The sequence below is a fragment of the Vigna unguiculata genome, chromosome 2 (genome assembly GCF_004118075.2).
Source record: "Vigna unguiculata cultivar IT97K-499-35 chromosome 2, ASM411807v1, whole genome shotgun sequence".
In the NCBI taxonomy this organism is placed as follows: Eukaryota; Viridiplantae; Streptophyta; class Magnoliopsida; order Fabales; family Fabaceae; genus Vigna; species Vigna unguiculata.
This window is the reverse complement of record NC_040280.1, coordinates 22,255,009-22,277,036: the sequence shown is the minus strand read 5'-3', so window position 1 is coordinate 22,277,036 and position 22,028 is coordinate 22,255,009. Positions and strand designations below refer to the sequence as shown.

Here is a 22,028-nt window from a genome sequence, read left to right as displayed (position 1 = left end):
ATCTTTAATTTATTAGGTAATGTATCAGGTAATGTATAAGAATTATATTATTTTTTTCTTTGTCCTAGTTTCATAACTTAATTATAAAGTACATATTTGTTTATTTTTACTCTTTTAAATAAGTAAGTGATTTTTATTCAAATTTTATTTGATAATCTTATTTGATATTTATAAAATTATATTTTTTTGTCTTGATATCATTACATGAAAATTATATATTATTGATGAATCTAATACGTCAATAATAAAAAAAATATGTCAGTAATCAATTTTATTGATAATGAAAAATCCGTTATCAAAATAGTCATTGGTAAACTTTAATAATAAATGACGAAATCCATTAGTAATTACTGAAGAACACAAATTCATCGATAAATATCTGTCGATAATTACTGACAGATTTTAGTCGTTAGTAAAATACATGATTGAGTCTTCTTTTTCCTCCTTTTTTTTCTCTTCTTTTTACTTTTTTTTCTTCATCTTCCTCCTATCCTCCTCCTCTCATCTTTTTTATGCATTCTCCACTTGACTTTGAACAAATGGTCTCTCTATATTTTTCTTTGTCATTGATACACTTCCTATATGTTGCAAATGATTTGGTTTTGTTCCTAATACAAATGAAAAGTGCTTAACCAATGGTACATGTGCTTTTGAAATTTCTTCTCCACACTTCACCCACAACTTTTAAATTATCATGTACACTATTAAGACAAAATAATTAACAATTAAAATATTTAGTTTTCGTAATAGTAAAATATAAGTGTTATGAATATGATCGGATCAAATAAAGAAAGATTTCAAATATAAAGTAAATTTAATGGTTGTATGACACTTAAAATATTAACATATGAACAAAATTATAAATTAATTTGATGTCTCTAAATATTCTCATATTTGATCTTATTTACATATTTCAGCTTAAAATTTATACCCATAATTCAAATATATATACTCAAATCGGAAAACATTAACAAGACAAAAATATAACTTTTATCTATTAAAATAAAAATTAGAGTATTATTTTACTTAGCAAATTATTTTTCCATTGAAAATACACTAAGTTCCATTAGATCTCATACATGTAGCCTTCTATACTTCCATTGCACTTGGTCATTTTTCACTTTTGAATTCTTCTTTCTTTTTAAAAATAAATAAAATAAGGTGATGTTAAATTAAATAGAAGAACAAAAAATAATCTTGTATATGTGAAACATAAAAAAAAATCATATAAAATCTAGTTAAAATTTGAACAAATTTGTACATATAAAACATAAAAGTAGCATTGTCATTAGGGATGTCAAAAAAATCCGTACCCGTGGGTATCCGCGGATAAAACCCGCAACAGATAGAAAATGAATATTAAAAATGGATACCCGCTACTCGCGGGTACGAGTATTTTTGATACCCGCATGTTAACGGGGCGGGTATGGATATCATAGTATCCGTACCCGCTAAACTTTAATTCAAAAAAACATCCTTATATATATATATATATATATATATATATATATATATATTAGTAAAAACATTATGAATCTTCATTTAATAATGGTGGTCGGATTCTTACCCCACAACAGAGTAGATTACTTCCAGATACTGTGAAGGTATTGATGTGTCTCCAAGACCGGTTATGGATCAACATGGAAGGTAATGAAATTAACACTTTTACTTAGATATTTTAATTAAGTGATTGTTAGAAATTTTTAATGAACTTCTTATGTCTTCAGGCTCTTCTAGATTAAAATTGGACAACATGAAACTTTATACAATGTTGCAAGAGGTGAACATTGATGAAGTTAGTAATTTCTTTAATATTTCATTCAAAAATAAACTACAATATAAATTGTTAGTGATTTTTTATTTGTTTATTTTTCAAGAATCAATCGGAGAAAGGAGACTTGTTGATCCAAGCACTAATTATGGTTAAATATTTGTTTTTTTAAATATTTGTGTAAATACCCGCAGGTACCCGTGGATACCCGCAGATATGAAAAAAATAGGCGGGTACCCGCATAACGGATACCCGACGGATATGGGTACGGGTACGGGGCAAATATTTATTCAGCGGGTAGGGTACGGGGGAACTACTACCCGTACCCTACCCGCCCCGTTGACATCCCTAATTGTCATCTCAAATATCTTTCGGATAATTGATTTTGTGTCAATAATTATTCTATTCTCTTGTTTCGACTAACTTCATTTTTTAAAACAGAGGAATAATCAACAATTCTGCATAGGAACTCGCCCAAGCTAGAAGCTCTCGCTTGGGCGAGAGGGTCATTCTCGCTTAGGCGGGTCACTCTCGCCTGGGCGAGACTCAAACAATGGACAACTCTGAAACTGAGCGAATTCTCGCTCAGGCTAAGCTGTTTCACTTAGACGAGAGTGTCTCTCGCTCAGGCGAATCCAGCTCGTCTAGGCGAGACCTCGCGCAATTGCAGAGGTGAATTTCTGGTATTTTCGCTCAAGCGAGAGCTACTCGCCTGGGCGAAATCAACAGAATTCCAATCTATTTTCACATGCAGAGCCACACAATTCATACTAGAAACCCAATTTCCTTACAACAATTAATCCAAACATCAGTCAAACATAGGATCATGCAAATCTAAGTTCTCATAGAACATTTCTACTAAATTTGAGCAAAAGGTAGCTTCCCTTACCTGTTATCCTGTTTAGACAGCTTTATAAACCTCAACGCCTTCAAAACGTCAACACCTCTAACTCATCAGGATGCTCTATTTACACATAGAAACATCACAAGAACGATCAGGACATACCGTTATGATCATTGATCAGCAGAGACTCATACTGATGATTAAAATATTGCATGCAAGCGAAAGAGGGCTTGCATGCAACAGAAAACAGAAAAAGACCAAAAAGAGAGCGAAAACTCAACTTACATGAACGGAGAATAACCATTAATGCAGTTTTATTTTATTTAAAGGACAAAAATATTCATAAGTATTGTTCAATTATATTTAATATTTTATTTAATGTTACCAAAAAAAGTTAAAAAATAATTAAATATCATAGTTAACTATAATTTTCTATAAAATTCAATTTGTATTAATTATTTTTAATCGGTAAACACCCAATTAACAAAATTCAATATTATTTAATTCGTAAAAGAAAAATGAAACTATTAAATTAAAAAAATTATATTCATTAACTTTTTAAGTTAGAAGTTCAAGATATGTTAAAATTTGAAATATAGAACGAATTTCAATTATTCTCTAACGTTCAGGAACTAAATACAAATTGTAAGAATAGACAGGTTTCAAATATCGCCAAAACAAACTTAAGTATCTTCGTTATAAATATTTTGTGATTTATGATTTTGTTACAACAGTACCTTCTTTGATGGATTCTTTTTCACCAATAATTTTGTACCAAAATTTTCCTTGTTTTATGATGAATATTAATACGTTTAAGTAGTGTAATTAGACTATCTGAAGACTTCTTCAAATTTTAACTCTAAAACTAAACAGTTGCTTGTAGGGCAACAACTTTAGGTTTTTCATCTGGAAGAAGTATATATATTATACACGTGAATGAAATTTCCGTAAAACCGAAGAAAATTAAAAGCAGAAAGATCAAAAGTATTTTTAAAATACTTTTGAAAGTTATATGGTCATAACTTGTAACCTTATGCGAGGATAATATATATATATATATATATATATATATATATATATATATATATATATATATATATATATATATATATATATATATATAATTCAAATACACTGAAGGGAGATAAAAACTCTTGAAGTTATATAAATAATAGTATTGTTGAAGACTTATGCTTTCCCATTTTAATAATTAACAACTGTGCAGTCTACCCTACCCTCTACCCCCAAAGGAAAAACTAAAATAAAATCCTGTGCAGTCAAAGCAATTGTTTTTTAAATAAAGCCATGAACAAAATTTTCTGATATAAATTAAATTCAACTATCTAATATAGAAATATTGTTAGAAAGAACGGACATTATTGACTTTGTTTTTCTCCCCGAATCTCCAAGATCTTCAATTAAAAATTATCTTTAATTAATCACAAACTAATAAATATTAAGAAATAATGGCATTCAAGCATGTGTCCGGCGGCTGGTTACACAAAGGATTAATTAAACAAAGATAATTAAAAAGGAGCTTTAGTTTGTCATCTAGTGTTTCACAATAAAAAAATGTGCGCGATATAAATATTTATATATCTTTATCGTATGTAAGTTTGATGTGTTAATTTATAATTAAACATCAATTTGTATAGATAAGAGTTAGGAGAGCGTCTAATTAGTATTTAATTAAAAGGGTGACTGATTAAATTAAGAATGTAATAGGTTACTAGGTTAGGTTTGCTATGCAACAAACATATATAAATTATGTCAAATTTGATGAAACAAAATATTCAAATCAAATTCTAAGTAAAAGCCTAGACTTGGTTTCATGTTCTAGTGGCACATGGAACCACAAAACAAGGCATCTTGTTGATTTGCTCCACCCATATATATACCCACAATTTTACACTTAAGAATTTTTTTGTGATTTATATAGTTAGTTGATGATGAATTGGGAGAAGAGGAAGCATTCATTATAATATTAGAGATTAAAAAAAGGAAGATATGGCAAGAAAAAAAGGGAAACCATTATAGGTTAGATGGGGATAAGCACAATGGAAAAAGGAAAATTATAATTTATAGCATATCAAAAATAGTAAAGTCAAATTAACAGTAAATTAAAATTAAATATGTAAAGTGATTTATTATATTTTTCAAAGTATGAAAGTTAATGGAAGTACATTATATAATGGAGTGAACTTAATTAGTCTATTCTTGGACATGATAATGAAGCTTCCTAATACTCTTTGATTATATATGTAAAAACACTAATTAGCTAGTTACTAATGATTTGACTTTTATAAATCGGGTGGGTAAAAACTTCAAAGGGTTGTTGTAACAACGATTTTGAAATTCTTATAATTAGAATAACATAACTATGGTTCTTTAATAAAGGAGAATGCTAATAGTATTTTTTGTAAACCACACACGCTTCTATATATTTCATACAAAAACTCTAACCTAATTAAGTAACCTACTACCTTACAATATTAAAACCTTTTTATTTATTTTTTGTTTAGTCTAGAGAATTATTACAATGTTTAAGATAAGACGCTTGAAAGGTTGGTTTGCCCAAGTTAATATGATTTTTTTCATATTTATAAGTCGATTGTTGTTATATATTCTGAATAATTATTAGATAGTTTTGAGCATTTTTTTTCATTAGCAAAAATAATAATGTTAAATTAACACAAGAAGTTATATATAGTTCAAGAATATATATAGTACGTGGCAAACTATTAATAGGGCAACTCGGAATTTGCTGCATAATTAGAGCCACTTTTTCATAATTTTGACAATCTTTGCGTGACACATGGATAAAGAGATTGAGATTCATAGTGCATTAAGAGATAGAGATTCACAGTTGTGTCAAAAGTCCAAATATTGGTTGGAGAATTTGATTTCATTCATTGGAGACATTGTTTTAGGTATGCAAGCAACAACACATGGGAAAATTGTATATTAAATAAAACTGGATTAAGAAATAGGTAATAATAAAAGCAACTTGTCAAAATCGAAAAACATTTTCAGATAAAAGAAAATTATTCTCCACTCCCTTAACATGCAACATTACAGCAAGGCCTTTGTGAACATAAATTTACCCTCACAAGTTTATATAATTCTCTTGTCTCAGGATCCATTGTTTGTGTCAGTGTATATGATGATTCTATGAATAAAATTTGATCGAATAAGATGTGTTTTAATTAGTTTGATTATAATCATAATAAAATTTATACTAATGATAATTTACAATTGATATTGATATTTGTATCTCACAGAAATAAGAGTTTAGTTTCTTTATTATTTTTTCTCTATTGTATCAGAACAATGTATTTTTAATGTTCATCAGAAGAATCAGATTCTAGAAATAGATAACTGGACTTAGAAAATGAAATAGAACGTTATCTAATATGTACTTAGAATATGAAATGGCTACAAGCTATGATAAATACATCGTATGAATTGTATATGTTGTCTGAATTCTGAAAGTGGTCATTGTCGGACTCTTCAGTGAATGCTTTGCAGGGGCCAAGGTAATTAAACTGAGTCTAATGAATTGTAATTTTTTTTTTTTTTTACCTTTTCTCATTTCCTTATCCCAGATGTTTGAGAAATTATGCATTAAAATAATTGAAGGAAAAACAAGGAAAGTGCTAATTAAACCTACAAGTCCTGTATATACTAAAAATTACATCCTCCTTATTGTATTTGACTCCAAGTTGAGGCCTAGTTGAAGATCTAGGGCTTTGCTATGACTCTGGTTTGAAGAAGGGTAGTGGCAAGGTTTATAGATGAAAGGAGAGTTATTATTTGCATTGGAGAAAGTGAACATGCAAGTATCTTGTTGTGAAGAGGGGTGTGATGCCACAGAATACCAACTAGATTTCTGGTCACAAGAAAAGTTGGTATCTAAAACATTTGAGTTGAAGCTAATCTGAGGTTCTTCACAAAGGGTGAACTCAGAATTATTATAGGTAGAGGGGTCATAGAACCAAGGACTATCTGAGGTTTGGTAAGCAAATCCATGGCTGGTTTGAAAAGGGTGTTGGAGGTAACGGTTTATGGATTGAAGCTGCAACCTCTTCTTCTTCATTCTCTCTTTCTTGTGGGCATTTTGGTGCCCACCAAGTGCTTGTGAATTTGCAAATTCTTTGAAACAGTATTGGCACTCGAACTTCTTCTCATCTGGGTCTTTGGCTGAGGTCTTTTCTTGCAGGGTTTTGTCTCCTCCTGATGAGACTGAGTTAGAGGAGTTTACGCTTTCATCTCCTTCACCAGACTCTTTGACACAGCTTTCTTTGGAAGGGTTTAGCTCAAAGCCAAATAACCTGAGCCTTTTCTCAGTGGAGTTGCCATTATCACCATCCCATGTTTGAGAAAGATCACAGATATCCTTTTCCATTTCCATGTCTCTTTGGTAAAAGAAATGTCTTTGAGGTTGGAAATGCAGTGGTTATAGTTGTTAGGCTTGTGTTCCTTTTATAGTAAACTCTTGAAGTCACAGCATGCATTGCATCGATTAAAAAAAGTAGTTTTATAGTACATGGACAGCATAAGGGTACCCCAGAGTCAATAGAATAAAAGATTAAAAAGAAAAGTCAGATTAGAGAAAGCCGTCTCATGCAATGTTTGCAATTAAAGAAACTCTTTTTGGCACTGTAGTAGATGCACCTCAAACTTCTCAATCAAAGAGGATTCACTGTGATTTATTTAAGGTGGAATCAGATGGTCTATAAGCACTTAATAATATTTATAGTTCCACTTGGCTTTTTCTGTCATTAAAAACAGACATATTCCATACTCAGGACATGATTAAAGTTATTAAACTAACTGTAGCTACAAATAGTCAAAGAAAGAGGGGCACTAACTTTGTAACATATCTACTACTGTACTAAAATTCATATCTAATTATTTTACTGAGCAACCAATGATTTCACTGCTTCATGTATTAATGAATATATTAATGAATATTACTGCAATATGATGCTAATTAAACCATAATCAGGTTCTATATCTACTTGAGTTAATTGAATTGACGTTGTTCATAAAATGCTGACATCTGTATAAATTCAGCACTAAATATTAATAAAGGTTGTTTGTGATGATCCCTCTACCCACAATGAGATTTAAAAAAGAGGGTGAATGAGTTTTTTCTTGACCATGTTTTATGAATGGTGTTGTGATATATAGAAAAGAAAGAGTAGAAGCCAAAAGAAGAATAAAAGAAAGTGGGGAATGATGTCAGCATATATACTAATAAGAGTCTTCCATAAGATCTGGGCATATCTTCTTAGAGCAGGCAAAGCCTATATTTTATAAAAGTTATATTTTCAGGTGAATCAAGTCATCAACTATAGTATTATTCTACAAATAAACGCAGCATTTGCGTTGGACAGTTGTTATAGTTGGTCCCACACATTGTTGCTTTTGGGACAATTTAGAAATCATTAGATTGTGTTTTATTCCATTGTCTCTAACTAGATCTTCCATTGGTTGACTTGTTCCTCCAATAAGCCTCTCATGCTCATCAATTTCCCACTCCTTTTTCTCCATTTTCAGGTTTATTAAACTCTCTTTCTTGCTTCAGGAGGAGAATTCCAAGTAGGCATGCTGTCATCTACCATATTTCATTTCACTCTTTCATAACATGTGGAATAAACGAGGCCATGAGGGAGAAGATTGGGTTATGGTGGCTAAGTGGGTGGGTACGTTGTTGGGTCATTCTTTCATTTTAGCTAATTCCATTTCATTACACGTTGGTTTCAGAATATCAAACCGTGGTCCCTACCCTCCAAAAAAACAAATCCAAAGTGCTATTACTGTTTTTTTTCCATTTTTTTATCACACACCATAGAAGGCCAAAACTGACTAAGGAAAAACTTTCTATATATATTGGAATATTATATGATAATACATACACTCATGTTATATCAACGACAAAAATATGTTGCTTCGGAGAAACATGCTGAGTTGAAATGTATCCTTAATACCAGTTCATCAAACGCACTTGGATAAGCACTATAGGTTAATGCCTCAACAACTACGAAGATTCAACCTTGTTTTGTTGCTGACTTATCCCTCAAACCTATCTGTGCAATAGATCAAGAAAGTGTTGCAGTATTATATGAAAGTGATATCAGAAACCATTGTGACTGAATGATGCAGAATGCACAGCATGTAAGGGCATATTTTGTTTGGTCTTTTGAGAGAGGATCACCAGAAAGATTTCACACCAATGAGTATGAGCCAAATTCACATAAAGGATTGACATCACTTTTAATTAAAAATCTTAAGACGATGGATTTATGGGCATCGATCCTTATATGGTACTTAACTTCCTATTTTTACTTAATGTGGGACTTAGACTCAGATTCCCAACATCTTTCACATTAGAGAGAGTTACACAGTTAAAAAATTGAACTAAGTCTAAATCAACTCTGTAAAATTATGGTTCTCATACTAAGTTAAGAAATAGATTTTAAATTTAATTCAATCCTATAAAACTGGATTACAAATATCTATTTATATATTTTAAAATTATTTTATGTCTAACGGAGGAAGAACTTCTGATTGATATCAAACATATCAACTATTGTCACTTAGAGAAGCAACAACTATTTGTTGGGTGTAAATTTGTTTTTGTTGTACTGTCCGTAGGTTTAAAGTGTTGTATAGGTTGCAAAATTTGTTTAGAAGTCTTGAGTTAGTGACACCTTTAATTATATTATAAGCTTTATTTTAAGGTAATCTGGTTTGTTGGCATTGACAAAGTTCCACCTTTCAACCATTTTCTTGTGATGATTTATTTAACCACAGATGGATTAATTTAGGTTAAAAGGCAGTATCCGAAGCAAAGGATAGCATTGTCAGAAACTGTCAGAAATGACTTTATGTGTAGGTCGTTAGGTATGGAAAAACTGTAGGTTACAGTTATCAAACTGTTTGAACTGGTTTAGGTTCTTCATCTTTTTCTGGGTATAATAATGTCACCGGGTCACTCTTCTCTCATGAACTCTGTTAAAGGAATCTTAACATTGTAAAAAATTGAGTGTACTTTCACTTACTTCCATTTTTTATTTGTTTATTTAAGAAGATTGCACAAATTCAAAGTTATAATCAATATTCTTCTTTAATTTAAAGTTCGTTTTAGCCTTTTAGCAAGTCTTCTATCGTTTTTTTTTCTCATTTAGATGTGTGTAAAAAAGTTATAACCAGCTAAACATAATGATTAAAAAAGTAGCAATTGAAATAATAACTTTTTTCTTGAATACACAAATATAAAAAGAAACAGAAATATTTGCCAGTCAAAATTATAAGGAATAAAGAAAAATAGATAAATAATTAAAAAAAAAAAAACAAATTAGCTTGCTACCAAAGAATTAGAAAATAGTCATGTCAAGTCTCAAAAGGCTAAAATTAAATAAGACAGATAAACTTTTTTGAATTTCAGAAAGTAAACCATGAAAAAGAAAATGTATAGTAGAAAAATCTAAAAGGATAAAAATGCTTTCGATTAATTGCATATTTTTCGAATTTTATCTAATCAATTTAAAAGTTAGACATTTTTTTTACCGCTATGTCAATTGATTTCACATTATTGCCGATACGATAATGTGGTCAATAAATGACTTTGATTTCAAAGTAAAATATATAAATTACACATTTTAGTATGAAACTTTTAATTTCATAATTTTTATTATTAAACTTTCAATTTTATGCATTCTACCATCTAAATTTTAAAATTATACGCGTTTTTACTGTTAAATCCCAATTTATTAATAATATGATAATGTGACTAATAAACAATGTAAATGGTGAAGGTATATTAATATAATCAACAAATTAAACATAAATATTTCATAAAGTATTGATTAGACATTGATTTGCTTATCTACTCTTATGTTTTAAAATTACATGACTTATATTTTTAATATTATATTTCGACTGATACCCAGACAGTAGTAAAATAACTAATACATTCACAAAAAGTTATATAATAAAGTAAAATTAGAAAAATATATAGATAAATTTAAATTTTGTTTTTAAATAATGGATACAGCGCAAATCATTGATAAAAATATTTTTAAATATCTTAATTATTTTAATCCAAAACATATTAATTTAAATATTAAAAGCTCAACAGCTTCAAAGAATATATTTATTTTGGGAAGATTGGATTTAACTACTAATTCATTAACTGCCTTCTTAAAAAGATTACTGCAAATAATCTACAAATGTAAAAAAGTTATGACATTTTTTTTTAGATTTTGTAAAAGTATACACACTTTTAGTAATATTAGTTTGGCTTAAAATTATTCCAAATGTTTATCTAATTTTCCCTTGATTAATCATTTAAGAGTATTTTACCATTTAATAGTTATAACAAAATAAAATAAAGATATTTTGTGTCAAAAATACAAAATAACGTAAATTATCAGATGAAATAATGTAAAATACACATCATTATTTGAATATTTTTTCAACATATATATTTCATATTTAGTTCCTTTTCCTGAAATTTACCCAAAGAAATAACTATTATTTTACCACAAACTCACCCAGTAATACAGTAGTCACACCTTCATACTATTAGTAAGTTGGTATCCAATTAACGAAAACGTAAAATGTTATAATTTTGAAATTTAAATGGTAAGGTGAATGAAATTGAAATTCCAATGTTAAAATTCATAAAATTAAAAATGCAATTGTAAAATTAGTATGATTAAACTTTTACGATAAAATTCCGATACTGAAATTTCAGCTATAAAATTCATAAAATTATATTTTATTAGTAAAATTTATAATTTAAAATATAATTCATATTTGGCCTCGAACCGAAAATCGTTCTACATGTCTCATTATCACACTCTTAGAAATTTACCAGTAGTTAATAAGAGGGTAAAATGTGTATAGTTTAAATAACAAAAGTCGTCAAATTGAAAATTTAGTACAAAATATGTAATTATTCATATATTTTTTATATTACAAACTTGCAATTGAAGTCCTCAACGCAAACAGAAAATGACACAACGTGGACAATAAATTGAAATGTGATAATCATATCTCCAAATTACACAAATAACTTAAAACCTCATCTTGCTTTTAAAAAAATAAAAAATGTTCGTCATACTAGTTATTTTCAATGAGTACGTATCTAATTCCTAACTAATCAATATGACCAGCACCTGTAATTTGTTTAAAAGGGCAATGTTTGTTTTTTCATTTTTTAACGACTAACGTGCGTTTATGTTTCCTTTTTTTTATCTTGCAGACTGTGTTTCTTATCGACGAATTTAAGAATATGCGATTATAAAAATTTACTTCAACGGTCAGTGACGAAAACCATTTACATAGTTCCGAAACACGTGACGCACCAAAAAACATGAGCACAGTACTCATTCTAGAAACCGCATGAAATCTATTTTGATAATAACGCATCACCCACAGTTTCAAAAGAGATTAACTTTACCTCCAAAAATTCATTTTTTTCAGTATCTGGGACCAGGAATTGGGTTCTTACCGACATGCGACGAACGATGTCTTCAATTTTGGGAGAAGTAAAGTAAACACAGATTCGATGCAGACATTGAGATTCGCTGAGCCCAACATTCTTTCAAGAACCAATAAATTACTATCATTAGACTCATCAGAAACAAAGTTTTCTCCCAAAAGCAAAAGAAAATTGAGACCGAAAGCTAGACAAGTGTTGAAAAAGTGATTCTTACTAAAAACGTCATGACATTGCATGCATCAAAGCTTGTGCACTTCTCTCTAAATTGTCAAACTTCGGGCATGAGTTGGTAAGTGTGCGTTGGCTGACACTTGCTCAATGCAAATGTTTAGACAAGGTTTCATATTCAGGGTGAATTGATTTAATTTCCTCTTTCTTTCATTCAAAAGAAATAGAAAGTAGGGATAAGCATATATATTACAGATCAATAATTCCAAAAAACGAGAATTTAAACCGGGACTTGTGCGAATTATAATAAAATGCGACAATGGTTGGTTACAAAGGATACTCGAACCCTACAAGGGACAAGGGATGTCATATTCGTAAAAATTCTCATATCTGTGCATTACCATCACCCAAACTATAAAGTTTAAAATTAAAAGTAAAAGGTGGTGATCCAACAATGTATCAGTTTCAGCGTCAAGCAGGATAGGAGTCAATCATTGTTGACGCTTGGTACGGGGCAAGAGAGCGAGAAGAATTTTTTTCCTTGGACCCTGCAACAACCCAATCAACCTCCATTAGACAAATAACAGAACATATAATCAAATTGAGTACTACTCAGCACATGAAAAACACATTAACACAAGAGAGCACGCACGCACACTGCCCCTAATATCATCAATACAAAGGCAGACACCCTCCTCTTGATACTGCCCATCTGTTACAGGACACAGCTGGAGCAAGCAGCTTTATAGGCACATCAAAATAAAATTTCCAAGTACAACCCGGACTATCACCTTTCACTAGGCTCAGATACCAGAATTCAAGGGACATGGATTTTGATCAATAGTTGATTTTCTAATATATGGTTTTAACAGCAGCTTATCCCGCACAAACCTTCTTACTTAGATGCCAAATCTATATTTTCTTAAGGGCTATTTGGCATCTGAGACATTATAATGTGTTTTACAGGTATTTTTTATCAAATAACTTTGAACAATGATGATGAACCTATAGAAGGAAAGAGAAGAGAAATGCTGGTGCTGGACAAGCTGGTACTGGGGACATGAGCACAAAAATAGTGTTTAACAATATTTAATACGAAGATATCTTCCAACACAACTCCATTAGCCACACTTATGCTACATTGTCCGAATAGAATATAACAATGCCTAAATCCATATATTTGGTGTAACATTCACAACAGTAAGCCTTACTGAAAAACACCTGAATATATATGAAAAGAAAGACAATTAATTACCATAGGAATCCCTAGCTCTTTGAGATCATTTTCTCCCATCTGCTTCAATGCAGTCATATCCACCTGGTTGAACATATCAGAGCATAAGATAACTAGAAGTGCAAAATTAGAATAAAACAATTCATTGCTGAAGCATATTTATCAAAATCATACTTTATACTCCATTAATCCATACGTCCGTACTAAAGATAAATTGAGACACAAGACAATATACGATCACTTGAACACTTTACACAACAAACTCAGTTCATCTGCTAGCTAAGATTAAGAGTACATTGAAGCAAAGAGATTGATGGTAAGAGTAAGCTCCCAACGCTGTTATTTAAGAGTTAAGTTTAATCATTACAGTATTGCCCCTTCATGTAAGGATGAAAGCCAACCCAAGGAAGAAAGATATCAAAAGAATTTACAAGGCATAATTCTTAAATAATGTTTCAACTGTTAATATTTGTAGATCCAACATTGGCTATAGATATGATCAAATTATAGCATATAAGTAGGGTACAAACCTCTCTTTTCAAACCAGTTTTGTAAGATTGAGCAAGACATAAATCCATTTTCTAAAACAGTATCAAAGCTGATCCCTAGCAAGGTGTATTGGACCTATCGTGCCACCCATAAATATTTATTCCCACACTTGAGATGTCCAATTATCGGCATGAATGGATATGTTAATATGTTAAAGACCTTATATCAACTAGATGTTCTAGAGATATGACCACATTACAGTATATAAGTGAGCGTAAAATCTACCTCACAAGCCAGGTTGAGTTAGCTTAAATTCACTTTCAAAGATTATTTATACCCAATTTATGCAACTACAAAACATTCACATCATACCGACAATGATACAATTTGCCAATGAACACTAGTATACTACAAATAAAGTAAAACTATAAAATTTAAGTAAACAGAAAAGTGTTTAGTCTGTAACTAATATGCAATAATGTAACCAAGTTGAAGAACCGAGTCTCAGTCATTCAATGGAACATGTTTCCCCACATGTAAATTAACACAGAACTTACGAGAATTCAACCACCAATGACATAAAAATGAAACAAACTATCCTGAAAGAGAAAAAAAAAAAAAACTGATTCAATAGGAAAAATACTACTCGAGAATGTCCAGAGGACAACCATTTGAAAGTTCCCAATATTTATAGTCTTTTACAGTCATTTAGTTAGTTAGCATTCCAGTACCAACCAATAAGTAGATGATTTTGACATCTAACTGAACACGTGAGAATAGAAATTATCAATTGAAAATAAAAACATAATAAATATGATTTCATTTAAGTAAAGAAATGAGTTACATACTTCCTCTGCCTTAAAGAGAATGGCATATTTTTGAAGTCCTAGTGCATGTAACAGGCCATCCACAGTCTGGTTTGGTTGTTGTACTTGTTCATCACCCTATAGGATAACCATCAAATACACGTTAGGATGAACTTTACAGTTAATCTGTTTCAAGAACTAAACATATCTCAAGTATCCACGATCAATTCAAAAAGTTTGATAAAAAAAATTACACATGCAATTAACATAAACTTCCGTTTGTTAAATTTTGTCTTGATAGATGCTAACATTTCTTCAAAAAAAGCATAGAGCAAATATGTGCATAAGCAAAAGCAGATACGCATAAGCATTACATACAGAAACTTCGTTTAAATGAAGAGGCACCCAAAGCACATTCTATTGATGGAATATTCTTTTTCTAAATGATGTTTCTCTAGTATAACCTTTCCCACTTTTACAAGAAAATATTCAGGCTCATTAATTTTTTTAAACTAAAATGCATTCATAAATCAAGGATGTTAATTCATGTCAATGAATCAAATAAGGGTGACATGAGGTAGTATTAGTGATTAGCACCTAAGCACTTGGGGAAACCTCTTATAAATGGTAGTTGTCAAGGGGAGGAACAAAGCCACTTAAGTGCTCCACCAAGCATCCCACAGTACTAAATGTGGAATTTGGTCAACCCAAAATACCCATAATGCTTCACCTTACACTACACTACAAGCTGACATCCCAACAGTTGGAAAATGTGCAGATATTCAGGCTTTTTCTATGATTGTGTTTGGTTCAGACAACGGAAAGTTAGAGGGTGCGGATTTGCCAAGAAAACTCGAAAACCAAAGCAAATTAGCACAAAAAACAATAAAATCTTTTTTTGAAAACTTTCTTCACAACTATAAGGAGATTTGCTCAGAAGCAGTATTATATATAATAAAACATGTATATATATACCAATTCCCTGAATTATTTACATTTAACAAATATTCATTTTTTTATAACCAAATCGATTATATACATATTTTATTATATTTCTCTCTCTCTCTCTCTCTCTCTCTCTATATATATATATATATATATATATATATATATAAATTTATAATATTTTTATAATAAAATAAAAATTATTATTAAAATAATAATATAATTACAATAATAATAATATATAATTTTGATTTATCAAATAAAATATTTTTTAATCTATTAAACCTATCACATTAATCACTAATTTTTATCAACTTTCATCTCAAATCACACAAATTTTCCCTTGATCCAAACAACCACACAATCACCTCTTTTTTTTCTTCTCAAATCCATTCAAATTCACTTCCTGAAATCCATCTTCAAATCCAAACACACCCTACAAGAACCCATCCTCCATGCTGGAGATCTTATTTTGGATTCAGTGCAAGATTTTGTATTTAAGATCCCAACTCAAGATCTTGGACTGAAGATGTTCTAATGACAAACTTTGATACCAATTATAAATGATTCAAGCACTTGAGGAACCTTCCTTAAAACCTAATTGTGGTTGTAAGCATTTTCAACCCCACACTAGAATCTCATACTTTCAATGTAAGACTTGCATCTCATATCTTGAAATTGGATCCTAACACGGGATAACACCCAAGCACTTGGGTAACCCTCCCTTAAAAACTAGATGTCCAAAGGGGAGAAACAGGTCACTTGAGTACTCCGTCAAGAATCCTATGCTGCTCAATGTGGGACATATCAACCCAAGTCCCTACAGTAAAATTTCCTTTAAAAGTTGACATATCAACAGCTACACAGTACAGCACTTTACTCACCCTTTTAAGTCAGTCACTCCATATGTAGGCCTTCCAAACTCTGGCAACCAGCTCCAATATCAATTTATAAGCACCCAAACACTTTGGAGACCATCACAAAGCTAATTTTAGAGGGGGAAGAATCTAGTCATTCAAGTTTTCTATCAAGCATCTTATGCCACACAATGAAGGAGTTAGACACCCCATAATATCCAAGTCCCTATTCCCAATCAGTTTTTAAAGTTCGAATAAACTTGCTGGTTCAATCAATTTAACTGCAAAGGACAATACATTCAACTTGTGCAAATACAATCAACTCAGGACTGATATGAACAACACAGAACAAGTAAACTCAACAAATCAGGGTCAACAAAATGGCAAAACCATTCACAAAATAACCAAACCCGTTAGCTTCTACAAGCAAGCAAGGTTGTCATTTAGAAAGGCATTCATAACCAAACCAACATTCCATTTCCAGCACTAAAAGAATGTACCACAAATTGACCATCATATCTCCTAAAAGGGAATGTAACCATCACCATGATCTAGTCTATGTAGGGGTAGCAGCGGACAAAATCATTCTCACCAGATAAAACAATAGAACCCTTTAGCTTTTCCAAGCCAGCCAACTTATCACTTAAAGAGATACTCACAACTACCCAACATTCTATCAATAAAACAATACACACCACATTACAATTAATTATATGACCTTCATATCTCCTAGAAGGGAACTAAGCATAACCATCACTGGGACCACGTTTAGGGGATGAAATAAATCACTGGAAGCCCTCCAGAATTAAATAGTCATAGTTAAGCATCAATTCCCGTTCACGTCCAACTAACTATTCATCTCATTTTGAAACATATAGGAGGATACAATATTTTAACATATGTTTTAAACAAATATTATCCAAATTAAACATATGAAACTCAATGCATATACAAATTATAATTTACATGTAGAAGTGGTGAGAATGAGAGTTGCTTCTATCGATATTTGTCATCACAAACCTTGTTTTTTAATTATGTGGTATTCAAATATAAATTCCTAAAAATATTTGATGGAATAAAGCACAAAGTTTATATATTTTATGTATGCTTAATGTTTGGAATAATATAAAAATTGACGTTAGTCAATATAAGAATAAAAAGAAAAAATTGTTACTATATATATATATATCAAAGATTCGTAATAAAGGATTATTAGATGTACAAAAAAAATTAATTCTAACTTCCAAGCACTCTTTAACTTTTAAGCATCACCAGAGTGCAGACAAAGAAAGAAACTATTAGAAAAAATCTAAAATCAAATGATAAAAAACAATTAGAAACAGAAAATGCTCAACTTTACACCACTAAACAATCCAAAGACAAGGTCAAATTAAAGAAATGAAATGGGTCCTGGATCTGACCCCAGAAATGCTATAGTAGGAGGCAGATGGTGGGGTCACTTTTATAAAATACAGATGATCATGCCACTATAGTTTCAATCCAACCCTCGGCACTGCTTGCTATCACAGCAAATTTGAGTTATGGCTGTATAGCTGCTAATTGCAACTCACTCTGGGTGTCAGATTTTGGTAGGGGCAGCTGCTCCACACCGCTTAAGATAATAAACGTAATGCAAAAAAATTACCTTTAACAAATATTAATGTTCAAGTTAAAAATAAGACCCCAAAACTAAAGTCGTATTCATCACCGCTATTAAAAAACTACAGCTTAAACAAATAATTGTAGTTAGTCTAGGAGACATAAGGCAGTGAGAAATAGGTCATCCACTTTTTAAAGTTAATACCTCCCTAAAAATTCCCGAGACAACACCAATTGGACACATAAATCCACAAACCCAATGTATGTGCACAGGGCATAGGAAGGCAGAAAGACATTGAGTAAGGAAACTAGACTATTATGTGCTGACCTTGGCTGGAAAATGTCAAAATGTGAAGCATGCTGAAAGAGCAACAGAAAAAGTGTGAGAGATGGAAACTATGGATTTCTATACCGAAAATGGTTTTGAAGGACAAAATGATTTGGAATCATAGAAGTAACCCCAGAACACTGTCTTATTTATCTAAGAACAGAAGGGAACACCATGATTTTTCACTTGTTAGTATAAATACTGCATACTCTGCATTTCAACCAAAATTTGGGCTTTTATCCACGTGATGTTAAGTTCCCAGTTGCAGATTCAGCATAACCACACTCTGGGACAAATATAAGAAAAACTACAGGAGGGACTAAATTTTCATATTATTGACAGTGCAAAGTTTAAAATAGTTAGCACAGTGTATCAAGTTAACTAACATGACCCAAATCTACAAAGTTAAGCTAGTCACTAAAGCACTTGTCTTACTTAGGAAGCTAGGATTACCAGAAAGAGAGCTTCTAAGCTATCACCAAAAGCAAATTGCAGAGTTCACACATACCTATTTAATTATCAGATCAGATCCGATTAACCACCAAAAATTTATAAATACCAATCCTCCAAAAACAGTCCCCATAGTAGAATATCATTAAGTTGTAATTGTACTTAATCCCCCCAGTAAAATTATAATTCATCACTTACTGTTGCTATAAAAAGGATTCCTTAAAGAATCTTTTATTGAATCTTTGTTTGTATTTATGGCTATAGAACACTCAAGCCTATAAACAACCCCCTTTAAGGTGCTATAGCCAAACGAGAGAAACACAATGAACTCAGATATCCACCAGATGGTAATGGGAAAAATGGATATCTACAGGTCAGAAGATGATTGATACTCACCACATATGATGACCTTTGGGCAACACTGCTTGATGGAGGAAGTTGGCCAGCATGAGATGCTACAGGCTTGGCAGTTACTGGAGGCAATGTGGACATTGTAGAGCGTGACATGAAAGATTGGGGTGTACTTACTGGAGGCCTCGAAGTTTCAAGAACATCCCTACTTACATATGGAACTGGTCTGACGCCATCATATGTCCTGTTTAATGGCCTTCTTCTCTGTAGGTCTTGGACGTCCCTTTGAGGGGAAATACCCCTTGAAGTACTCGGAAACCCATCTGGTGATCTTCTCCTTATATGATCCAATGTCCAAGGAGAGTACGAGCTTCTCATGGATTCCATGCGCATTAAATCATCAGAACTTCTAGCGGAGGGAATTTGCCTCAACAAACTTGTTTCCCTTGATTCTGGCATACGCTGCTTTGAACTAAAACTATTTGACAGAGAGTGAGTTGTCTTTGAAAGTTTTTCACGGAGATCCATATGCCTCTTACTACCATTGCTGTCAGCATGCCTAGATGCACTTTTTTGCATGAGCTTCAACCGAAGATCATCTTTACCAATATGTCCATATAAGTAAATTAAGAGGAACAAGATTAGAAACATAAAATCCATTGAGTAGCATAAAGATGCAAGGGTGGTAAAGACTGCTAAGGGAGCTTACTGCCATCCAGTCCATTTTGTATGCTTACATCTCCTCGCTGTCTGCAGAGAATATGAACAGCAAAATTTATGTAAGCTGGCTTTAATTAAATCATACAAACAGCAGGCAGACTACTCTCTCTCTCATTTGTCACTCTATATAACAAAAAAACCAGAGACGCACCGTTTATTGCCACCAAGTCCATTTCCGTGCCACACAGAACCATCTGCATTGTTTCCAATCCTGTCTCTTACAGACCGCTTAGTGCCAGCTGAGGGAAGAGAAGAGAAAGAAGAAACATCCACAGAAGATACATCCCTCTTCACAACCTAACCTCAAGTAAAATACAAGGTCACGGAAATCAATCAATCATGAAAAATCAGTGCAAAACTCTATCACAAAAGGTAAGAAGTGGTAGTAAAAAAATCTAAATTGAACTGCATTCCTTTACTCCTAATGAATAAATTGAACAAAAAAAAAGAGAGAGCACAAAGTCAAGCCGAGAGTAGAACTAGACTTAAACAACAAACGAAAAGCACACGAAGAAGTTCCTTTTATAGAAAACATTATCTACAATAAATTCCGAAATAAACGAAATTGCAACCTACCTGACCACTACGCCCTAGAGTGATGGTAACGCGACCCCTCGAATGATCGGACATGGCGACAACCGAAACCCTAAACTATCAACTGAGCAAAAACTTCTGCAACCGCGAATAGTTACCCTGAGAATCGCTGAGAGTTAGCGTAACCCTAAACCTAACCCTAATCTCATTGCCCGCGACTCGAAGCAGAGAGTGCGAACTAAACGTCAACACCACGGGTTGACAGATAATAACATATCCGAGCTTCAAGAGAGATAAAGGAGGATGAAGGGTTATTGGTGAAGAGAAAGAGGCGAAGATTTTGCGTTGAAGTGAAAACGGTGGAGTACCAGGGGTAGAGCAGCTGTGCACAGGGAATATCCTCGGAGCATGATGGAACCAGGACCGTTGGATCGAATGACCGCGGTGTTATATAGGGCTAGGCCATTTTTTTTTACTAATAAAATGCTTCCCTCAAGTGTTGGTTTGTGTTTCCGAAGATCTCGTATTCAGTGTTAGAAATACCTAAAAAAAAAGGGTAAAAAAGACCCTGACAAAAAAAGAAGGCCCAATTGGGTTAATTTAATTACTTTTGTAATTACAATAGGGTTAATTAATTTAATTTTTTTTTTTATGAATATATCACCTTTTAAAGAAAGGAAAACCATCAAGAAAAATCATAATAAAATCGACCTCGGAGACACTCACCATATTATAGAAATTTCTTGTGACAATCACTAAACGCACTTCATCAATTAATAAGTACACCCTTTCTTTATTCTACTTTCAAACTATATTTTCAAATCTTTCGCTTAAACATGGGCGTATTGGTTCATCTTTCTTACCAATTGTTTGAGATTGTAGGTTTGTAGTATAAGATCGATCTCATTTTATGAAGGTTCAATTTATTAAGGATAAGCAATAACCTTTACGTTTTTTAGAATTATTTTGGCTCCAAGATGTGAGATTCTTTTATGCATGTTTTGTTAGTTTTTTCTTCTATGCTCCCTTACGATTTTTATTGAGTTTATTACTACCTAATACATGAAACACTACTAAATAAATGTCTACATAGCTTCGTGGGAAGGTTGGAATTAACATATAAATTAGGCTAAAATGCTTTTGCTTATAAAAAGGATATCTTAATTCATATATTTGTTTAAAATTGTGTTTTTGGGTTAGTCAACGGTGATTCGTGATTTATTGAATTTTATCATTGAAATTTTCACAATTTAAGATTCTTCCACGGATTAACCGGAATACGTAGTTTAAAATTTTAAAAGGCAAATCCAATGCATAATAATATAAATCTATATTATTTTAATTTTATTTAAATGAATTTATCTTAAATTCAAATTCATAACTTTGTATTTTAAATCCAATCCATTTAATTGTAATTA

At 31.6% G+C, this 22,028-nt stretch overlaps 2 protein-coding genes across 2 annotated transcripts; both read right to left on the bottom strand.

The window, feature by feature from the left end:
• Nucleotides 1-5,999: 5,999 nt before the first annotated feature.
• On the bottom strand, nt 6,000-7,094 carry LOC114172973 (zinc finger protein 5). Its single transcript, XM_028057147.1, has one exon. It carries the CDS (start codon nt 7,024-7,026, stop codon nt 6,307-6,309), a length of 720 nt encoding a protein of 239 aa, XP_027912948.1. The 5' UTR covers nt 7,027-7,094; the 3' UTR covers nt 6,000-6,306.
• A 5,435-nt stretch (nt 7,095-12,529) lies between these two features.
• On the bottom strand, nt 12,530-21,086 carry LOC114173965. Its single transcript, XM_028058673.1, has 7 exons — nt 20,653-21,086; nt 20,228-20,373; nt 20,066-20,106; nt 19,402-19,955; nt 14,869-14,964; nt 13,553-13,615; nt 12,530-12,845 (listed from the first exon to the last, which is right to left on the bottom strand). Exons 1-7 carry the CDS (start codon nt 20,704-20,706, stop codon nt 12,789-12,791), a joined length of 1,011 nt encoding a protein of 336 aa, XP_027914474.1. The 5' UTR covers nt 20,707-21,086; the 3' UTR covers nt 12,530-12,788.
• Nucleotides 21,087-22,028: the final 942 nt, after the last annotated feature.